The 21,987-nt window shown below is 41.6% G+C and overlaps 1 protein-coding gene across 1 annotated transcript in view; it reads right to left on the minus strand.

Moving 5' to 3' along the window:
• Positions 1–21,987, minus strand: part of SESN3 (sestrin 3) — a 72,686-nt gene that overhangs the window by 4,357 nt on the left and 46,342 nt on the right. Inside the window, exons 2-9 of the mRNA XM_032219649.1 lie at positions 20,744–20,809; positions 17,638–17,835; positions 15,355–15,537; positions 11,927–12,163; positions 6,708–6,846; positions 3,797–3,915; positions 3,047–3,237; positions 257–401 (exon numbers count right to left, since the gene is read on the minus strand). Of these exons, the coding sequence (XP_032075540.1) occupies positions 257–401; positions 3,047–3,237; positions 3,797–3,915; positions 6,708–6,846; positions 11,927–12,163; positions 15,355–15,537; positions 17,638–17,835; positions 20,744–20,809 (1,278 nt within the window). The remainder of the gene's footprint in view (positions 1–256; positions 402–3,046; positions 3,238–3,796; positions 3,916–6,707; positions 6,847–11,926; positions 12,164–15,354; positions 15,538–17,637; positions 17,836–20,743; positions 20,810–21,987) is intronic.

A 21,987-nucleotide genomic window follows, 5' to 3' on the forward strand; every position in this document is an offset into this window, starting at 1 on the left:
GGCCTCCATGGCCACCTGCAGCGCTCTGTTGGCTGAAAATGGCCAGCAGAGTGCTGCAGGAGGCCAAAAACAACGCACAAGTGATCCTCGCGGGGCTTCTGCGTGGCCTGTTTTTGGCCGGCAAGGTGCTCCAGGAAGTGTACATCCCATCTCCCCCCGCCACTCTCTGCCCCCCACTACTGGCCTGTGGAGAAATACCATGCTGATTTGTCTGTTGAAGAAATACTGTTTGACACCCTGCGTTTGAGGGACCCACCTTTTCTGAGTGCTTGAACTGGCGCCAGTAGCTGTCGTACATGCGCTTGTTAGTTCTCTCTGGGTAGCAGGTCACGGTCTTAATGTAAATCTTCAGATTCCGTTCAAGTAGTTGATTAACTTCGCCGTAATCATAGTCATCATATCTAAATGAGATTAAGATTTTCTTGAGCATGTGATATTTTGAAAAAGCAATTCTTTTTCCTTTTTTTGGACGTTGGGGGATTTGGAAAAACCCTTCAAACTGCGCATCAGGATAAAAATGCCTGATTGTGACTCTTACCGTTCCAATATCATATAGTTCAATTAGCTTTGTCAAACTTTTGACCTGAAATGCCTTTGAAAAGATCTATCTATCATCTATCTATCTAAACAGGTGTGTGTGTGTGTGAGAGAGAGAGAGGGGGGGGGGAGATTTCACCCACAATTCAATCATGGTCATCCATCTGAAAAGTTCCGTAAAGAATAATGCAGATGTGGGGTGTGGGGTGGGGTGAAAGAGATATTGCAAATATAGGATTGTATTTTGCACTGTATGTGTGTGTATGTTTATATGAGTGTCTTTGAACAACTGTGTTCCAGAATTCATGCAGGTCAGAGTCACAAAAATTGAATAGGCAAGTGGAGAAAAATAGACTAGAAGACCTCCAAGGTCCCTTCCGATTCTGTTATTTTATTCTGTTTCATTACCCAAACTAAGTAACATTAGCTGTGTGGATGTTACCTAGTTTGGCCAATTAAACGTTGGCAAGAAAAACTGCAAACTCAGAAAACACCAAGAACCAGGGGTGGGATTCAGCCAGTTCAGACTGGTTCAGGTGAACCGGATGCTAATTATACATGTGGTTCGCCGAACCGCTAGTTGCAAAGACTGGCTAGCCCTGCCCCCCCCCCCCCGGAGTCTCCACGCGGCTCGTTTTGGATGCCAGGTAAGTGCAGGGCCTGCATGGAGGCTCTGGGAGGGTGAAAAACAGGCCTCCCAGAAGTTCCAGAAATGGGTCCATTTCCGGCCTCCAGAGAACCTCCGGAGCCCAGGGGAGGCCGTTTTCGCCCTCCCGGAGTCTCATGGAAAACCTCCAAAGCCTCCAGGAGGGCGAAAACGTGTCCTCCCACTGTGGTGTAGGAGGCCGAGTAGACTACACCCGCCATGGCCACACCCACCCAGCAACTGGGCAGAGAACCGGTTGCTAAAATTTTTCAATCCCACCCTGCCGAGGACTCCTCGCTGATTACATGTCAATGGGTCTGAACCTCGCCATTCAGATGGCAGGGGACAGGAGAGGACACTGGAGGTTTCTCAGGCTATTTCTCCTGCACGGCACAAAGGAGGGCTTGGAATTGGAATCTGGTGTTTATCATGGTGTGAAAATGTAATGCTGCTCTTCCGTAGTGTGGTCCGGATGAGGAATATTTCTTTGAAGCTGTCAGCCTCTGTTTTGCTGCTTGCTTTTCGGCTGCCACTGAAACAGGGAGGGAGGGCATGGTATTTGGGTGAGGGAAATAATCTGTACAGGAGGACTGTTAATTGGGAGTTGTTCTCACCATTCGTTTGCGCATGTGGAAGGAGGGGAGTTTACCGCCAAGGCTAACTGTCCGGCATGCCAACCTAATAATGATATTTGAAGATGTCTCCCACCTGACAGCTGTGGAGATATACAATTGGACTATGGACTGGGGTACTAAGGGGAGGGGAATGAATCATGTATTGATATCTAATGCTTTCGCGCCTTTTTGCTCAGATCCAGCTTTGCTTAGCTTCTCATTACTTATAATCAGTAAAAGTACTCTTAATTCTGCAAAATGGAGTTGAGTGGTTTCTTTCTTGGTTATTAAGTGAAGGAGCCCTGACAAAAGCTGATTAAGTTGGCTACCTAACAGAAATAATGAAGTGAGATTTCTTCCAATTATCCCCCCCTCCCCCCAAAAATAGCAGCCTTGTAGAAATTTTCATCAGGACTACAGCAGGGAAAGAAAAATAGGGTTAAATATTAAAAGAACACAGTTAGTCCTCGACTTATAACAATTCATTTAGTGACCGTTCAAAGTTCACGACAACACTGGAAAAAAGTGACTTATGACCCTTTTTCACTTTTACGGCCACTGCAGCATCAAAATTCCGGTGCTTGACAAGTGACACATATTTATGACAGTTGCAGAATCTCGGAGTCATGTGATCAGCTTGTGCGACCTTCTGACAACTTAACAACCGTGTTACTTATTTAACAGATGCAGGGATTCACTTAACAACTGTGGCAATTAAGGATGTAAAATGGGGATGTAGAACTCACTTAACAATGGCCTCAGAGCAATTAGCCACAGAAATCTGGGGTTTAATGGTGGTCATAAATCGTGGACTACCAGTATTAAATAACAAGGCATAGTTAACATCATATTTACTCTGCCCCCAAATGGAAAAAGAAAGCTTCCTGATCCTACAGCCTTTCTTCAGTTCTTGGGAAAACAAACAAATAGTGCCTGGATTTTACTATGCCTAGAGCAAATGCCATCATATTACTTTTGACTGTGTTTATTTCTGTTCTCTAATTATACATGCATATTCATTTATGCCTTTCTATCTCGCTGTGTTCAGGGGAATGCAAGTTAACATATACTGAGGTTCTCTCACTCAAAAGGGTAATGTTTATGATTATGGTTATAACCGCCTCTATTGCATCATATTTAATTTTTCAAACATAAAGTACTGTTTAACTACAATACATAACACCCGCTGATTATAGAGAGTCCGGAAACTACGGAATGCATCCATTATCCCAACCAGCGTATAACCTACCTGATTCCAAACATACAGTGAACGTAATTAAATAAAGCTCTTCTTAACATGGTGGTGTCAACATCTTCATGGCTGGCCATGGTATTGTAGGTAAGGTTGTAGACCATCCGAAATTTCTCGTCCAGGAGATGGCCAATATCAGAATACAGTCTGTTCACAAGGGAGAAGCCATGATTTTCCCAAGTGTAGTCCTATAAAAAGAAATTAATAATTCCACCAATTTGTTTATGGTTCAGCATTTCTTTTTCTACACCTAAACAGTTCTGGTACAGCAGGGGTGGGATTCAGCAGGTTTGGACCGTCTTGGGCAAACCGGTAGCTCTGACCATCAGCTGGGAGCAGAACAGTTTGTATCAGTGGTGGGATTCACATAATTGAACAACCGGTTCTCTGCCCTAATGACCAGCTGGGTAGGCGTGGCTCAGTGGTCATGTGACTGGGTGGATATGGCCAACCCAACGTCACTCACATTGATGGGCACTTAGCTAACCCAATGTAAGTAAGGGTTAACTGGAGAAGCAGTTTCTGTAAGCAAGGCAATAAAGATTAGGCTAGAAACAACACCAGAATGTTTCCTTCCTGCCTTCCTTACAGGATTAGCCCTGAAAAAGTGGGAAAACCAAAAGAGTTGTTTTGAAGAAAAGCCAAGGATGCTCACTCCAAAAAACTTAGGGCTGACAAGAAGCTGCCTTCTTTACTTCTTATTTTGGTTCTCCATCAGTAAGTTTACACATGTCATGTAAGAGTTACCTGGGCTCGAAATGTTGGAAGATGATCTTCCCCCCGTCTTGCAAAATCTTTGTAACCAAACCCAGGGTCTTCAATGTAGCAGGAAACATCGCCGATGGAAATTAATTCGTCATCAAACTCTGTTAAAGAAAAGGACAGCAGACAGTAAAATATACCTTTCCCCCCCGATCAGATTCATCTCAAAACAATTGTATGTTATCAAATGGGGCATGAGCCTGGGGTTGGTTTCCCATTAGCTTCCCCCAACCTAATCTTACTTCCTAATTTAGAAAGGAAATTGAGCCGTGGTGGCACGTTGGTTAGAGTGCAGTACTGAAGGTTACTTCTGCTGAAGACGTCTCCGTGGTCATGTGGCCGGCATGACTAAATGCCAAAGGCGCACGGAATGCTGTTACCTCCTCATTAAAGGTGGTCCATATTTTTCTACTTGCATTTTAAAAAAGTTTTCGAACTGCTAGGTTGGCAGAAGCTGGAACAAGTAATGGGAGCTCACTCCATTACGCGGCACTAGGGATTCGAACTGCTGATATGCCGACCTTTCTGATCAACAAGCTCAGCATCTTAGCCACTGAGCCATCGTGTCCCTATGGATTACCAGCGCCAACCATTAAAAGCCGGGCATCTCTCTTACCAAGAAACCCTCCATCCATTTTCTCCTCTCTGCCAACTAAATGTTCAAAGGATTTAAGTTTGCTAAATACCCTTTTTGAAGCTTGACTGCTGCAAAGGTGTTTGCAAATTATCTTGATTCCCCATCTGGGCTGACTCCCAGGCATCCCAATGAAATTGGGTGGGGAACCTGCTCTGTGTCTATTAGTAGCCCCATTAAAAAGAAACCCTTGAATTCACCCAACTGTTACAAGGCCACCTTTATTTATTTATTTTTAATTCTGGCTCATTAGCCAATTAAAACATAAGTATGTGGGAAGAAACCTTATTGGCAAGCATCCAAATAGTTTCTTAATGCGGTTTAAGAAATCAGAAGTTGTCAAGCCTTGAATTACTTTTTGTTTTGTGACTGATTCTTGCCATCTTTTTGGAAACAGGCTTTCTGGAAGTTATGTGACAGCACTTTAAAAAAAAACAACCTCCAACATGTTATTAAAAACAGAAACTAAGCAGTAAAAGAGTCTCTATCTGCTTTGTCTTTGCAGCCTATATCCTTTTCCTTTTCCATTCTGAGTGGTATAAAAAAACGTTTACTGCATGGGATAATTTGCTCCAAAACCTTATTTTTTTTAAAAAAGTTAAGGTTGATTAAAATACTTAAAAAGTTATTTAAAGGCAAAGGAAGTGCTTTCAGGCTGCTAACCAGCCCCATGGCTGTATGTTCCCCTGCGCTCTTCCCCCAAGGCCTCAAAGAAAGGGTGCCAAACCCCAGTGGCCGGATCTGGCCCATGAGGTGCTTAGATCTGGCCCATGGGGCCACCTTGGAAACAGCGAAGGTCTGGCCTGCAGTGCCTTTGTCAGCAAAATGGAGGTTGTGAGGGCTTTGTGCAGCCCTCCCGAGCTCCGTTTTCACTGGCAGAGGATTGCAGGAGTCCGTCACAGCTGAAAATGGAGCTTGGAAGCCTGTTTTCTCTGGCAGAGCGTTCAGGCCAGTGGTGGGATTCAATTTTTTTTACTACTGGTTCTGTGGGTGAAGCTCTGTGGGTGTGGCAGGAGAAGAATACTGCAAAATCCCCATTCCCTCCCCACTCTCAAAATTTCTGCTACCGGTTCTCCAGAACCTGTCAGAGCTGGCTGAATACTACCTCTAGCTGAGGCCCATGGGTTGCTTAGATCTGGCCTGCGGGACTATCCTGGAAACAGTGAAGGTCTGGCCTGTAGTGCCTTTGAAAGTGAAAATGGAGCTTGTGAGGGCCGCTTGTGGCCCTCCCGAGCTCCATTTTCACTGGCAGAGGGTTGCAGGAGGCCGTCGCGGCTGAAAACGGAGCTTGGAAGCCCATTTTTTCTGGCAAAGCGCTCGGGCCACCACAGGTGCCCTTGATATCAAGCTGGCCACGCCCCCTGCCCACGTTCCCCCTGCCCTCCCAAGGTCAAACACAACCCTGATACGCCCCTTAATGAAATCGAGTTTGACACCCCTGCCTTAGAGCCATGTTTCACTCCTTTTTGGAAGGCCAGTAGGGACCTGCCTCACTTCCAGGAGAATAATAATCCACATGGCAGAGGTGATGGCAAAGAAGGCTTTTTTCTTGGAGCCCGCCAATCAAAATGCTTACACTCAGCAACATCCCTTCCCTGTCTGATCGGGTGGGACAGGCTGATGCAATGGGACGAAGATGGTTCCCTAGGCAGCCAGGCTCCATGACATATATAGGACTTTAAAAGTCATAACCAACACCTCGGATTGGACCTGGGAGCAAACTGGCACCCAAAATGCAGTTTGCAGAGCAAAGGTATTACATGGCTGGCTGAGGAATTCCAGGAATTGAAATTCACACTTCTCAAAATTGCTGAGGTTGGGAAATATATTGCTCTAAAGTCTCCAAGATTTCACCGAGCTACCTGGGGCAAAGCTTTTATTATTATTATTTTTGAATATGTCACTTCATATTCCCAGTGATGAATGAGCTATTTGAACATTCCAAGATTCTTTATACACCTTCTAATCTCATTTTCATTTTCTTTTTGCAAAGTTAGCATGTCAGAGAGCTAAAGCCTTCCAGACTTTTTTTTTTTTTTTTTTTGATTAAAGATTTATTGCCGGTGTAGGGGAACATACAAAGAGTGTCCCACTTAGAATACTCCGAGTCTGAAGAAAGCAGATTTCTCTGCATGTATAATCTGGCTCAGAAAAACCTCCAGCAAGTGAGAACCGCATCTGTAAGTTTAGCTTGATTTTATTTCATTCAGCGGACGGATCTGAATTACGAAAGCAACTCCAGTGGAGCACAGAGGGCAATACCTTCAGTAACAACTAGTAGACTCTCTGATTTTTCTTTCTCAAAGCGTGTATCCATTTCTTCTGGGGAAGCATCGTCCTCCTCTTGCAGCCTCTTCATTCTGTCCATCAAGGCCTCCAACTCACTTAATGAATCGGAGAGCTAAGACAGATCACAAGTAGGAAGAATGTTAACAGATATTGATGCTCTTTTGAGATGAAACTAACTTTTGCTTACTATTCTACTCCTACCGTATTTCCCCCCAAATAAGACAGGGTCTTATTTTCTTTTGACCCCCGAAATAAGCGCTTGGCCTTATTTTCGGGGAGCCGAGGTGTCGCAGTGGTTAAATGCAGCACTGCAGGCTACTTCAGCTGACTGCAGTTCTGAAGTTCAGCTGTTCAAATCTCACCGGCTCAGGGTTGACTCAGCCTTCCATCCTTCCGAGGTGGGTAAAATGAGGACCCAGATTGTTGTTGGGGGCAATATGCTGACTCTGTAAACCGCTTAGAGAGGGCTGAAAGCCCTATGAAGCGGTATATGTCTAACTGCTATTGCTATTGCTATTTTGAGGTGCAGGAAGCAGCGATCTTGGTCACCTGATGGCTACTGCTGTGTTGCAATATTTTTGGGAGGGCTTATTTTCAGGGGAGGGCTTATTTTAGTGCATGCACTCAAAAGCCCGATTGGGCTTATTATTCAGGGAGATCTTATTTTGGGAGAAACAGGGTACTACTACTACTACATTTGTGTGGAGAGCACAGAAGCTCTTCCAGGTTGAAAGGTTTGAACAGTGACACCACTCTTGCCTGGGGGACACCCAGTTTGGGGGGGTCCTTTCATGTGCCCATTAACTTGAGCACTGAAGTGGTGCCCATCTACCTACTCATGGTTGCCCTCTTTCAAACTGCTGAGTCAGCAGGAGCTGGAGAGTATGATGGCAGCTCATCCCTATTTCATATTCTATTCTATACGGCTATTCTGCTTTTTATACTTTATACTCACCAAAGTTTTTTGAAGGGGTAGGGTGGGCAGAGGGATACTCGTGTTCTATTCCTGGCTAAATTAATTGGAGGGGAAGCATTTGTATTCTTTCCTAGCCATGGTAGACAAGTTATTAAGAAAAGAGTCAAAATACACCACAGATTGGTGACCAAATGGGGCTTTTCTGGCTAACCAAGCTTCTGATAAAGGAGAGATTATGGGATCACCCATTTGCACTCCAGACAGCAGCTCCTCATAAGTGGACTGCTCATGATCAGAATGGCTGGGAGTCAAGGGATTTCCACCAAGTTCACAGCCATCATGTAGTCTTATGGACAGAAAGTTCTGTGGAAACATATTTCTTAATCACTTTTTGAAATTGCTCACCTGTTATTAGAATATTAAGAGCCTTCCGTACTACAAATTTGATGTTATGCACAAGGGGAATCTAACTTCTTGAAAGAAGTTTCAAAGATAAGTTGATTATATTGATTTTAAAAATGTATAATAAATAGATGAAGGGCCCAGATAGATTTATAATAAACATTTCAAATTATCATTACTTCTCATTAGAAAAAGCTGTCTTAAAGGAAATGATAGGATGGCAAGTTGAATCTTGGACACTAGAGGGAATCAGAAGAAACTAAAGATTACAATTATAAGAGAAGAACACTTAAATTTGTCTTGTTACTATAGAATGGGGCAAAATATTTGAACACATGGATGTTTTGGAGAATATTTTTGAACAATGGACCCAGCAGTCAATTTTAAGAGTGTCTGTTTTAAGAGTGTAGATAGACCGTGTTTAAAAGATGTTATGGAAGAAAAACAAGTTTTACTGGATACTGAAAGTGGATTTAAAAATGATAAACTACAAGAATGGTATGGAAAAAGATGCTAGACTGGATTTACAAATGAAACCAGCGAACGTCTTAATTATAGGAGATGGTAAACCAAAAGAGCAACTTGGATAACTCTCTTATATTGGATTTACAAAAGAGACTTTTCAAAGTTCTGAAGGATTTTGTGAGAACGGCCAAAGGGGAAAAAAACTGAAAAGAAAACAAGTTCTAGGATTAGAGTTTGAAAGAACTAAAGATCAAGATGGTTACAAATAAAAAGAATGAATTTAAAATATTTTTTAAAAATCAAATTTAAAATGGATGTGTTGATATTTCTGGGTAATCCTTAATAGACTTTTGCTGATGAGGATTGAATGAGGAGTTTGAGAATTTGTTTATAGAGGAAGGAGGAGCCTAGGTCGCTACGAAATGGTCGCCCGATCTCAATGCTCCGAGATCGTCGCCAATACTTTTTTCGCTGGGTGGTCCAATCGGACCTAAACTGTCCCATAGAGACGGTGAACAGGAAGACTACATTCTGCTGATCACAGGGACATTGCAAAGTCCCTGACTGATGCAGGAGAAGATCTCTCAGCTGGCGTTAAAAGCTCAGGCTGATGAAGTAGGGATGGCTCCAAAATGGAAGGAAACAGAAGAGAAAGTGTTTACAGCTGGTGAGGAATTTTTACCCGTTTTAAAAGAGCCTGCCTATAAAAAACTTAAAGCTAATTTAAATCTAAGAATAAAATAAGCGGCAGAATTAAGCTTTGAATGGTTTTGGTCAGTGTGTTATCTTAATTTTTAAATGTTATTTTCATGGGTTGAATTTATGCAAACCGTTTGAAATGAATGGATCAAGTTTTCTTCTTCTAAAATTTTTACTATTACTTTCACAACCTACGGACTAAACTCCTTATTCATCACTATATGTGTTTTTTACTCTTTCTTCTTTATTTCATGTAAGAATTTGACTTTTTTTAAACTTGGAAAGACACAAAAAGAACAAAGAGAATTGCAACAATTGTAACAACAAAGGGAGAGATAACTGCTACTCGAAGACTGAAACTTGAGTACTGAAAATAAAATACTTTTACTTTCACTACTAATTATTCTGGTCTGGAACTTTAAAGTCTCACAATTTGTTTATAGAAAATGATAAGAAGTAAAGCACCATTTGTTTATACAAATGTTCCTTTGAAGTATATCCTTAACCAGAAATCTCATGGTGAACCTAGGTATAACCTTGTAAAAATCTTCCAAGTCAGAGCAGCAGTGTTTTTACAGCTAGAAACAATGGCTTATTTCCAACAACAGAGAGAAACTGTCAGCTTGCAAGAGATAATATTTGCAATACAAAAATTACCAAATATATTTGAGAAAATGTTTGAAAAATTAGAGTGCCTAACAGAAAAATATGATGAAAAGGATGGAGATGCCTATCAAATGGGAAAAATAGAGGGTAGAGTTCCAAGCAATAAAGAGAAAAATGATTACAAAGAAATCAAATCTGCTGACATCTATGGTGAATGGTTTCTGTCTGGAAATGGAAAAAGTGGAATATGGAAAGGGGAACCAGATGGATGGGAACCCTACCCTAGATGGCTAGACACAGAAAAAGAAAAAATAAAAGAACTTATGGATTTAAAGGGAAAATTTTTATTAGTAACACCATCGATAACAACACTGACAATTAAAGACAAGCTGATTAAGGAAAAAGAAGGGCATCGAAATTGCATGAGAGAATCAATAAACAAGGAGTTGCAAAGAAGAATCCATACAAACTTGATTAAGGAGATGATTAGAGGACTGATGCCACAAATGGCAGAAGACATGAGATTGTTTCACTACTGGAAAGATACAGGTTGATAGATGAAAGTGTTTAATCTAAAAGTAGTTGGACTTAGTGAAATTTAGTGACAATAGATATGGTTAAATAAACAATTGAAAATGATAATAATGTATACATATGTATTGGTATAACAAGTAGTAATTGGATATGAATATTGAATGGCCCGTCAGGCCTGGGGACAAGGATAGTTACCCCTCCCGAATGATGAATGTATGTTGCTTATTACTTTTATTATATGTGTCTATGTCATTGTTTGTACTTCCCCTCCCTGATTTTATGTGAGCCGCCCTGAGTCCCTTCAGGGAAAAGGGCGGCCTACAAATGTTAATAAAATCTAAAAATCTAAATCTAAATGGTACCTATGAAAGGAAGATGAGAAATGGTTTGGTTACATATGAAGATTAATAAAAAATAACTAAATTATGATAATGGATATAGTCAAATAAAGGAGAGATAATGATAACAATGTATATATAGGTATGGGTATAACATGGGCAAATTGGATGTAAATTGTAAACAGTGATTTGGAAAGGAAGATTAGAAACCTTTGTTACGAAATGTTATTGAAGTTTAGCTAGAATAGGCCATAAGGAATAGTGTTATTGGGATACTAGAAATAGCAAATGAGATGCCAGTATGTGGTTATGTCTTGAGTTTTGGTATGTTTTATGATGAAGGACGTTTAAACAATTATAGTCAAATGAGAATGGGGGTAGGATGATGGTAATATGTACAAATATATTTGATTTAAAATACTAGAATTAATATGAATCATGGGTGACTGTGAAAGAAATGCATGAATTTTTTTTGTAACTAACTGATGCAATTTCTACAGTATGTAAAGAAAGAGGATTTTTTGTGTTGTGTCTGTTTTGAAATCTAAAAATAAAAAATCTTTTAATAAAAAAAGAATTTATTTATAGATAAGAGGAGCTACAAGATATTGTTTATTGCATTTGAAGAGATGGTGATAAAATTGTTTATACTTGTGAAAGGGAATTCATTTCTTTATATATTGGTTCTTTCTTTTCTTTATTATATTCTTGTTTTTCTTTTCTGTGTCCTTTTTCCCCTTTCTTCACTTTTATTTTTTTCTATTTTGTAGTTTATTAATGTGCGTATATGTATTAATAAAATTTTCTGAAGTTTAGGAAAACTTTTATTTTTCTTTCCAGCTTTGGGATTCAATGACATTTTCTGTGTAAGAAGGAAATCACGATTGCCAAGAAATTTAAAAGGAGAATTGTTGGGAAATGTGGTTCCCTCCCTTCCTATGGGTCAGTCTTCAGAATCTTTACCAACTGCTTGCATCTGAATCCCAGCAATATTTTCTCCTCCAAGAACAGACAGTGCCCTACAACTACCACTTCTGTTGACTTTTTAGCCCCTGCTCTCCATCCAACCCTTGGATCTTAATTCTGCTGGGATTTGCCTCCCACATGCCGAGCATTGATAGACTCCAGAGAAAACCCGCAAACTGAAATGATCTCCCCTTCCAAGCCGGCTTTTATAACATCAACGAAAGTCAGAGGAGAGACAAGAAAGGAACAACTTTCAAACAACTAACCCCAAAGCTGTTACTTTTGAGGGTTGCGTTTTCAATGTTGTTGTCATTGGCGAGATCACAGACGCAGAAGTGGTTAACTGATATGAGTCGGTAGCCGTTGGAGGTCCCAAAATCTCTCTCTGGATTGATGCCACTGCCAAAAACGAAACTTGCCAAGGAGTGATAATGTGCCAAAAGGACCACAGCATGCACCAGTTCAGGAAGAGACCAATTATTTTCCCCTGTCTTCACAAGTTTCTGAAACAAAAGAAGAGGGGAAAAAACACTATATATGTGAATTTATGTTTTTATATATATATATAGGCACAAGGAACAGGCAGGATGTGTTTTCCCCGGCTGAGTTTTAATTTCTGACTTGGAAGCAGCAAAACCAGAGTATGCCAGGAAGCCTTCCAGTCTAATCTCCTTGAATCATTTCAGCACAATTTAGAGATACTGTGTGTTTCCCACCCTTTCAATTGCAAAATATAAATCAAAATGGAAAAAAACAAGACTCTTTAGGGTTTAACCAGGATTGTAATTAACTGGTTTGATATCTCAAGACAGATTGATTTCTTTAAATGGAAAAACTCAGGGGCTCTTAGCTCCCAAATCTTGATGGTTATAAATCTCAAACTCTGCATGTTGGCTATTCCTCCTCTGGAATATTTATGGATAATAAGATTCCTCAGCTACATTTCATCCACAAAGCCAAAGTCCTTCCAAAAATGGTAGGGTTTTCCCCCCCTGTTTTATATGAAAGGGAAGCATCGTGAAAATCATATTAATTTAACTCATTTAGAGAGATAACTTTAAAAGTAAATTAACTTAAATCAAGATGGATTGTATTCTGACCTTGCCAAATTGCTGGGGTATTGGCTCTGGGGCACTATTGAAATGGCAAGGGTTGCCTTAGCCTTGTGCATACCCACTTTAAGGTATTTTACAGTTTAATTGTACTAACTTAGATAAGAATAATCAAAAGTACACATATAAACTGGGTGAAACCAGGCTTAACAGCAGTGACTGTGAGAGGGATCGTGGAGTCTTAGTGGGCAACCAGCTAAATATGAGCCTGCAGTGTGCAGTGGCAGCAAAAAAAGCCAATGCAATCCTAAATTGCATTAACAGAGGGATACAATCAAGTGAGATACTAACACCACTCTAAGTGAGATACTAACACCACTCTAAAGCCCTAGTAAGACCACACCTAGAGTACTGCATCCAGTTTTGGTCACCACCACATTATAAAAAAGTTGTTGAGACGCTAGAAAAAGTGCAGAGAAGAGCAACCAGGATGATTAGGGGACTGGAGACTAAAAGATATGAAGAACAGTTACAGGCATGGGCATGGCTAGTCCAGTGAAGTGAAGGACCAGGGGAGACATAAGTATAGTCTTTATTGTCATTGTACTTAAATACAACGAAATTGGTAGCATGATAGCAGTGTTCCAATATTTGAGGGGTTGCCACAGAGTGGAGGGGGGGTCAAGCTATTTTCCAAAGCACCTGAAGGCCACACAAGGAATAATGGATGGAAACTGACTAAGGAGAGATTCAACCTAGAAATAAGGAGGAACTTTCTGACAGTGAGAACAATCAACCAAAGGAACCAAAGGAACAGAAGTTGCCTTCAGAAGTTGTGCATGCTTCATCACTGGAGGCTTTCAAGAAGAGACTGGACTGCCATCTGTCAGAAACGATGTAGTCTCCTGCTTGAGAGGGGATTGGACTAGATGGTCTATAAGGTCCCTTCCAACTCTGTTAATGTGTTTGAAATTTCAAGTGGAGTAGCAGGAAGGCAAGCCATACCTGCTTTTATAACAAACTGTGAAATAAGCCAGTTCTTTTCTGGAAAAAAAAAAGTCAAAAGCACAAACAGTTTTCTCTTTTGGCTCTGTTGCATTACCTCTAGAAGGGGCAAGTTATCACTTCCCAGGTGCTAAACATCACTTAGATATGCAAGGAAGAGTTTCGGTAGGTGCAGTTTTGGATGATAAAACATGCTTGCAAACTTCTTCCTCCTTTGAAACAAATAAACAGACTTTCCCATGGCCTGACAGATCTTTTAATAACAAAGCCCCCAAACCCCTCAACCAAACAGGAAAAACGGCTTTAGGAGGTATCGACAGAGAAGCTACATCTATAAAACGTTCCTTCTGGCTGCTCTTCTACTCCTTGACTCTGTGACGTCTGATTTACAGAAAGTTGACTCAGAGCTCAAAGAAAGCTGTAAGGAGAGCTCATTCCCATCAAATCCTAGCAAAAGCTGTAAAGCAGGAGTGTCAAATTCAAAGCCTGGGGGGCCAAATCTGGCTCACAGGTGTTGTAGTCTGCCAATGGCCAGCAGAGCTGGCAATAGAGTCGGACAGTGAGGAGGTTGGTGAGGAGCATGGGCCAGTCCTGGAGGCTGGGGAAGGCTCGGATGAGCCTCTGTGTTGGAGGCAGAGATGGGGCCAAGGCCATCTGGTAGTGATCAGGTGCCTTTTGGAGATAGAGAGCAGTGAGGCAGAGGAGCAGCTGAAGCCTGTTCCCAGTGTGTGCATGCACAGAGCTGCCAGAAGAAAAGAACAGCTAAGAAATCAGGGTCGACTTGGGAGTAAAGCCACAGGTGGACGATGAATGGCATCTCCCATAGGAAATAAAAGAGGAGTGGAAGGGGAGTGGGGTTTGCAGGAAACAATTTGTTTGTTTGTTTGTTCGTTTCAGGAGTGTGAAGATCTGTCCATGAATCTCAGAGACTCTGTGCCAAGTCTTCCTTGCACAGCACCTCATTTGGAAAATATTTACATGGCAGCTTTCCAAGATAGATAAGGTTTATGGTAATAACTTCACCTTTGAAAGACTGTTTACCAGGCCTTTGCTGAATTTGAATAAGAGGAATTAACATTCGTTTAATAAAAGGGGCTTTGTCAGGACCAGGAATCTGCTTCGTGCTTTTTGGAGAAACCTAAGTCAGAACAGCAGAGTGCTTAGATCTGGCCCACAAATTCCTGGAACAATGGAGGACCAGCCCACAGTGCCTCTGCCAGTGAAAACAGAGCTCGGGAGGGATGCGAGCGCTCGGGCCACCCCAAGGGCACCTGACACAAGTGACATTGAGCTGGCCACACCCACCCTGGCCATGCCCCCCACTCGGCAGAGGTGGGTTGCTGCTGGTTCAGCCCGGATCAGCCAAACTGGTAGTATTGGCGACGGGAGGCTCCGCCCATCAACCCGAACTTTGCGCATGTGCAGGAGTGTATGTAGGAGCACCCCTCGAACCAGTAGTAAAAAAATTAGCAACCCACCTCTGCCCCCCGGCCCCCTGAGATCAAATACAACCCTGATGCGGCTCTCAATGCAATTGAATTTGACACCCCTGCTGTAAAGTTTTGGCACAGGCAAATGCTTGAACATCTGGCTTTGCCTTCTCTAGCCGATTCTTTAAAAAAACAAAGTAAATGTACCTGAATGTGCTCTTTGGAAACCAGCCAAGGTCGGTGTGCAAGCAGCTTGTTGATTTCGTTCAGATTTTTCAGCCTTTGAGGAATGTATTCTAAGCCGTTCAGCCATTCTGGTATCCCTCCAGTCTTCAGGAACTCTTCCACATGTATATTTATTAGATAGGAACACTGGTGTCTGGCAGCAGCCTAAAGACGAAACCCAAAGACGCAGATTGGAAAACAGGTAGGCAGATGTAAGAGGGAAAATAAAATCGCTTTACAACAAGGAAGAGAGAACCCGGCATTTAAGTCTTTTAGCAAGAAAAGCTTACAAGAAATTTCGCTGCGATTGTTTTTAACAAAAAACAAGAAGTGTGAAACATATTCAGGTAGACCTCGACTTACAACCAGTGGTGGGATTCAGTCAGTTCGGACCGGTTCGGGCGAACCAGATATTAATTTTAATCTGGTTCATCGAAGCTGAGGTTACAAGGACTGGCTGACCCCACCTACTCCTCCCTGCCTCTCCCAGGAGTGTCACACGGCCCATTTTGGATGCCAGGTAAGTGCAGGGCCCGCGTGGAGGCTCTGGGAGGGCAAAAAACTGGCCTACTGGAAGTATTGGAAGTCCGGAAACGGGCCCATTTCTGAGCCAGGGGAGGCTGCTTTCGCCCTCTCGGAGGTTCGAGCAAAGCATCCAGAGCCTGGGGAGGGGAAAAACACCTCACTGTCACCATGGTGCAGGATACCAACTAGGCCACACCCACCGTGGCCACGCCCGCCCAGCAACCTGGCAGAGAACCGGTTGCTAAAAGTTTTCAATCCTACCCCTGCTTACAACAGTTGGTTTAATGGCTGTTTGAAGTTGCAACGGCATTGGGGGGAAAAAAGATTTATGACCAGTTTTCACACTCATGACCACCTGCAGCACACACACACACACACACCCATGGTCATGTGATCAAAATTCAGATGCTTGGCAACCGGTTCACATTTATGATGCATTGTCCCGGGGTCCTTCTGCGACCTTCTTACAAGCAAAGTCAATGGGGAAACCAGATTCACTTATCAACCTTGTTACTGACTTAACAACTGCAGTGATTCACTCACAACTGTGACAAGAAAGGTTCTAAAATGGGGGAAAACTCACTTTTCAAATGTCTCACCTAGTAGCGGAAATTATGGGCTCATTTCTGGTTGTTAAGTTGAGGTTTACTTGTATATTGCTGATACAGACTGCGAGTGTAGCCAAGCCTAAAATGGCCAAGGCTAGGTGTACCCATTACATCAACTTTCTGTACAAAAATAAGAACTCTGGCACAACACTTATGACCGTTAAGCTGTTAAGTGTAGAAGCCATTCGCTTAAATTTTGCCTTTCTCAGGAATTCATTGTGGCTTTAAGAAAACGGGTATTATTCAACCATAATTTTCCAATACCACCACGAGAATAACAATGTATTGTATTGCAGTAGAAAGTTTTGACTACTTGAAAAATTATTTACCAATGTTGAATGCTGTATTTTAGCTATTGCAAAATTTTGAAAACTATAGATAATAGTTTTAATTGATTCCAAGCGCAGAATTCAGAGTTCCTTGTTTAAGATGGGTGCTTGGATCTGGCCCTGGAAACAGGGAAGGACCACGTGCGGCCCTCCTGAGCTCCATTTTTACTGGCGGTTGGTTGCAGGAGGCTGTCGTAACTGAAAACGGAGCTCGGGAGCCCATTTTTGCTAGCAGAGCACTAGGGCTACCACAGGCGGCCCCGACACAAGTTATATCCAGCTGGCCATGCCCACCCTGAAACTCCGAAGTCAAACACAACCCTGATGCAGCCCTCAATGAAATCAAGATTGACACCCCTGATTTAAAGGATTTTGGCAACATATTATTATGAATTATTGGCCACATATCTCACACAATGATCGTAGATAGCTCACAACCACCACATTTTGAGTGAACAAGGCATACCGTACCCGTAAAGTGTTAAAAATGAAGAGACTCCATGTATAACTATAGAATAGATAGATAGATAGATAGATAGATAGATAGATAGATAGATAGATAGATAGATAGATAGACAGACAGACAGACAGATAGATAGATAGATAGAATGAATGTGTCTTTGTGTCTTAGGTCCAGCTGCTGGGTATCTTAGAGGAAAGATCAACTACCGGTAGATGTGGGTGATAGGGTTATCTCTTTTCAGTTCAGAAGAAGATGACACTTGCTTTAACTTACAACACCAGTGGAAAACATACTAATGTAATTATGACAGGAGATGAATCAAGACTTTTTCAGGGCTTACCATGATTGCTATGTAGTGTCGGTAGGGCAAAGGAAGAGGACCATCCACACGCAACATATAAAACTGACTGCGGAGAAAAGACTCCAGGTACTGAATGTGTAAACTCATGACCTGAGTGACGTTGTCTAGGCGACCGGATGTAGAATATTCTTCCACCAGCAGATGCATACGTTCATTCAAACTATTGGCTTGCATAACCTTTGGAGAAGGTTCAGAAGAAAAAGGGGAAAAAAAGATATTATTGATCTGGTTCAGTTTTATATGTTATAAATAATTATTCCAAGACATTATTTAAGAAGAAGCAGGTGTGAAAGTTTAAACGAGGTTAAGTGAAAGAAGTAAAACAATAATAATAAAATAATAGCAGTAGCAATAGCACCTAGACTTATATAACGTTTCATAGTGCTTTTATAGCCCTCTCTAAGCTGTTTACAGAGTCAGCATATTGCCCACAACAATCTGGGTCCTCATTTTACTGATGTCAGACAGATGGAAGGCTGAACAATATATATATATATATAGAATATCAGCCATAGTATAACAGAATTTCAGCTGCACTGAAGGCCATCTGAAGAAACCTACCGTATTTTTCGGAGTATAAGACATAACTTTTCCCCTCAAAAAAGAGGCTGAAAATATGGGTGCGTCATACACTGAATACAGCATTTTTTTGCCTCCCAAAACCTCACCCCTTTACAAAAATGGCTGTGCAGAGCCTCTAGGAAGCTTTTAGAGTGCTCCTGGGGGGGTGAGGAGGGCAGAAATGAGCAAAAAACAGTCCGTTTTTGCTCAATTTTGCCCCTTCCAGCCCCCAGGAGCACTGTATAAGTCTCCTAAAGGCTATCCATGCTCTTTTTTTAATCGCTTTTGGGCCCCCCCCACCCCCAGGAGCACTCTACAAGCCTCCTAAAGGCTATTCATGCCCTTAAAAAAAAACGGCCCCATTTTCGTGAAAAATGGGCCATTTTCGTGAAAAATGGGCCATTTTTGGGAGATTTACGTAGTGCAAAAACTTTTTTTTAATTTGCCTCTTCAAAACCTGGGTGAGGTTTATACTCCAGTGTGTTTTATACTCCAAAAAATGCGGTAGTAGTTTATCCCAATGCTGAACTAAAATCTGTTGAACAAAGCCTGTGTTAGTCTTCAAGATAGGTTGACAGATCTGCCCCAACTTAGGCTTCTAAGTAAAAAATGATCTTTAACACCACTGGGCTGAGAAAGGCATAATTTGCACAATCCGTATAGTAGATTATTTCTCCGGATGGATTGGTAATGCAATCCTGGCTTGATGTCAGACCTGCCTCAGCTTGATCTTCTCACTAAAAAAGATCCTTAACTCCATTTGGTGAGAAAGTTATAGTGTACTAGAAGTCAAGTGAATGACAGTTACTGCAAAGTCAGAACTGAAATTTGTGCGCCAAAACCTCAGGTGAAAACTGTCGAGTAAATTTTAAAGAAGAGGTTTTGGAAACGGCCACTCTGATTATAGGGTGGCTTGCAACACCATTCTTCTCATCACGGAGCAACCTTAAGCGCCGTCTCGGGCAGGCAACTTTGCTTTCTTAACTTTCACTTTCCCGCCAAGTGCTCTCCCTCCCGCTCACCCTCTCGCCAAGATTCATGGCAGACTGGTACTGAAACGATTGCAGAGTGCAGGCGTGAGGTGACATAAGCATGCTGTTCTTTTTGTTCTTTGGCCAATACCAAAAAAAGTAGGCAGAGCAATATCCTAAGTCCAGATACAGCAAAATAAAATAGGACAGGATTTGAAAAACAGAAGACAAAGTCCTTAGTGTCCCACGATTATGTGATTACCTTTTGCAACCTTCCGACGAGCAAAGTCAATGGGGAAACCAGATTCACTTAACAATCGGGTTACTAACTTATCAACTGCAGTGATTTATTTAACAACTGAGGCAAGAATGGTTATAAAATAGAGTAAAATCATTTAACAAATATCTCACTAAACAACAGAAATTTTGGGCTCAATTCTGATCATAAGTTGAGGACTACCTGTAGTTAAAGGTAAAGGTTCCCCTCGCACATATATGCTAGTCGTTCCCGACTCTAGGAGGTGGTGCTCATCTCCATTTCAAAGCCAAAGAGCCAGCGCTGTCCGAAGACGTCTCCATGATCATGTGATCAGCATGACTAAACGCTGAAGGCACACGGAACGCTGTTACCTTCCCACCAAAGGCGGTCCCTATTTTTCTACTTGCATTTTTTACGTGCTTTCAAACTGCTAGGTTGGCAGAAGCTGGGACAAGTAACAGGAGCTATATTCCGTTACCTGGCGCTAGGGTTTTGAACCACCGAACTGCCAACATTTCTGATCGACAAGCTCAGCATCTTAGCCACTGAGCCACCTGTAGAGAGTTGCTCAAACTCAATAGTAACATGGCCAAACAAGTTTTCCTCAGCCATTCTATCGATTGTTAAGCCATTACCAAGAAAGTACCACTCTGTGTATTATCTCCCCATATTCTGACAATTTAACTACAGTTTTATCCTAACTCTTCCTTAACAAATTCCCTCTCCCAAAACCCTTAATTTTCACAGTGCCATATCCTTGTATTGCACAATTTGGGTACATTCCTGCACAATAGGCACAAATAAAGATCTATCACTACTCAGTACCAGATTCATATTATTTTCAAATCTATCCTAATATTCCTCCTCCTTGACACAGTTTTTCTCTGTCGAAAAGCTAAAGAAGCTTAGACCATTATTAAAAAGCAAAGTTTAATGTGGCATAAATATTCATAACATGCAGCCCACTCTAGCTGATACATTTTTAACAACCAAAAGTATTCAAATCATTTCAAATCAAATACATAAATATCCAGGTTCAAAATAACTATTTTAATTTACAAGAGGGAAAATTTTTCTAGTAAGTTTTGCTACTAAAGATTAAGCTTTTGAATTTCCTGTACATCAAACTAAGCCTCAATAGCTTGATTCAAAGCTTGGGATTTAAAACTGTTGGGGCATTCCAGAAATTAAAATGTCCATAGTGGAAATTATTCAATTGGTCCATAATCTCCTTGCCCTGCTTTTCTGCTTCATGTTCATTTCTTCAAAGGAAGGAAAAAGAAAAACAACTTACATCCTTCTCTGGTATAAAGGCACTTGGTCCTCTTGTTAAAGGCAGAGATACTCTGATTTTCTTTTCCTGTAAAAGAAAGTGACAGATGCAATTTTTAGCATAACTTTATTTGAATTATCTTTAATATTAATATTCCAGATGGTAATGAATCAATTGATGTTGATTGCAAAGCTTTTATGAAATCAATGGCTATATTTTAATATCATGTCTCACAACTAACCCAAATAAGAGGTCAGTGTCAGAAGTCAATGGCATGGCCCACAAACCCTCTACAAACTGAAAAATCTATCTATCTATCTATCTATCTATCTATCTATCTATCTATCTATCTATCTATCTATCTATCTATCTATCTATCTATCTATCTATCTATCTATCTATCTATCTTCTATCTAAATAGTGTTGTGTGTGTGTATGTTCCAGCATAACTCTGGAACACATCGAGCAATTTCAATCAAACATTGTACACAGATGACTTACACTATGGAAACAAATACTGTGGGGGCAAGACACCCCTAACACCCCTAGGGGGGTGTTCTGTTACTATACAGCCTGTTGTGCCTTAAAATGGCTTCTACTGTACAGCGCAGTGGAGTTGCCATGGAGACAGCTTCACAGTACTCCACAAGGGGGCTCCCTTGGGTATGGGGGGGGGGAAATCGAACATTAGAAATTATGCTTCAGGGGACACAGGGAAAACATTTTTAACTAATTTAATTGTTGCCGAAATCAGGGCTCAGGGAGAAGTTCAGAGGTGGGTTGCTAACGGTTCGCACTGGTTCGGGCAAACCAGTAGTAGAAATTGTGACAGGGTCCCCAAACCGATAGGAACAGCAGGTTTGCCACGCCCCCAAACCAGTTCCCTGGTCACTGCGGCATGTTTTTTTTAACATTTTTAATGTTCTGTGTATGCGTTGACCTGTTTACAGGCAACTGCACAAGCGCCGAACCAGCAGTAATGTCAGCAGAAACCCACTCCTTGTCATCGCTTCTTCAGGAATTGTGGCGACATTCATGGAAAGAGAGAGGACAGCCCATTCCGCACTTAAGTTGCCACTTGACATCACCATTCCTATCTAATACAGGACTGGGATAAGTAAATACCCAGGCAACACCAGGTTATCAGCTAGTATTCTATAAATGCTACTTTCAAACTCAACTTCCATTGTTCCAATCCAATTGCAGAGCTGGATAGAATGGGTGATACAGGTGGGGAAAAATAAAGATAATTTTAAAAAGCAACA

The sequence above is a fragment of the Thamnophis elegans genome, chromosome 6 (genome assembly GCF_009769535.1).
Source record: "Thamnophis elegans isolate rThaEle1 chromosome 6, rThaEle1.pri, whole genome shotgun sequence".
Lineage (NCBI taxonomy): Eukaryota > Metazoa > Chordata > Lepidosauria > Squamata > Colubridae > Thamnophis > Thamnophis elegans.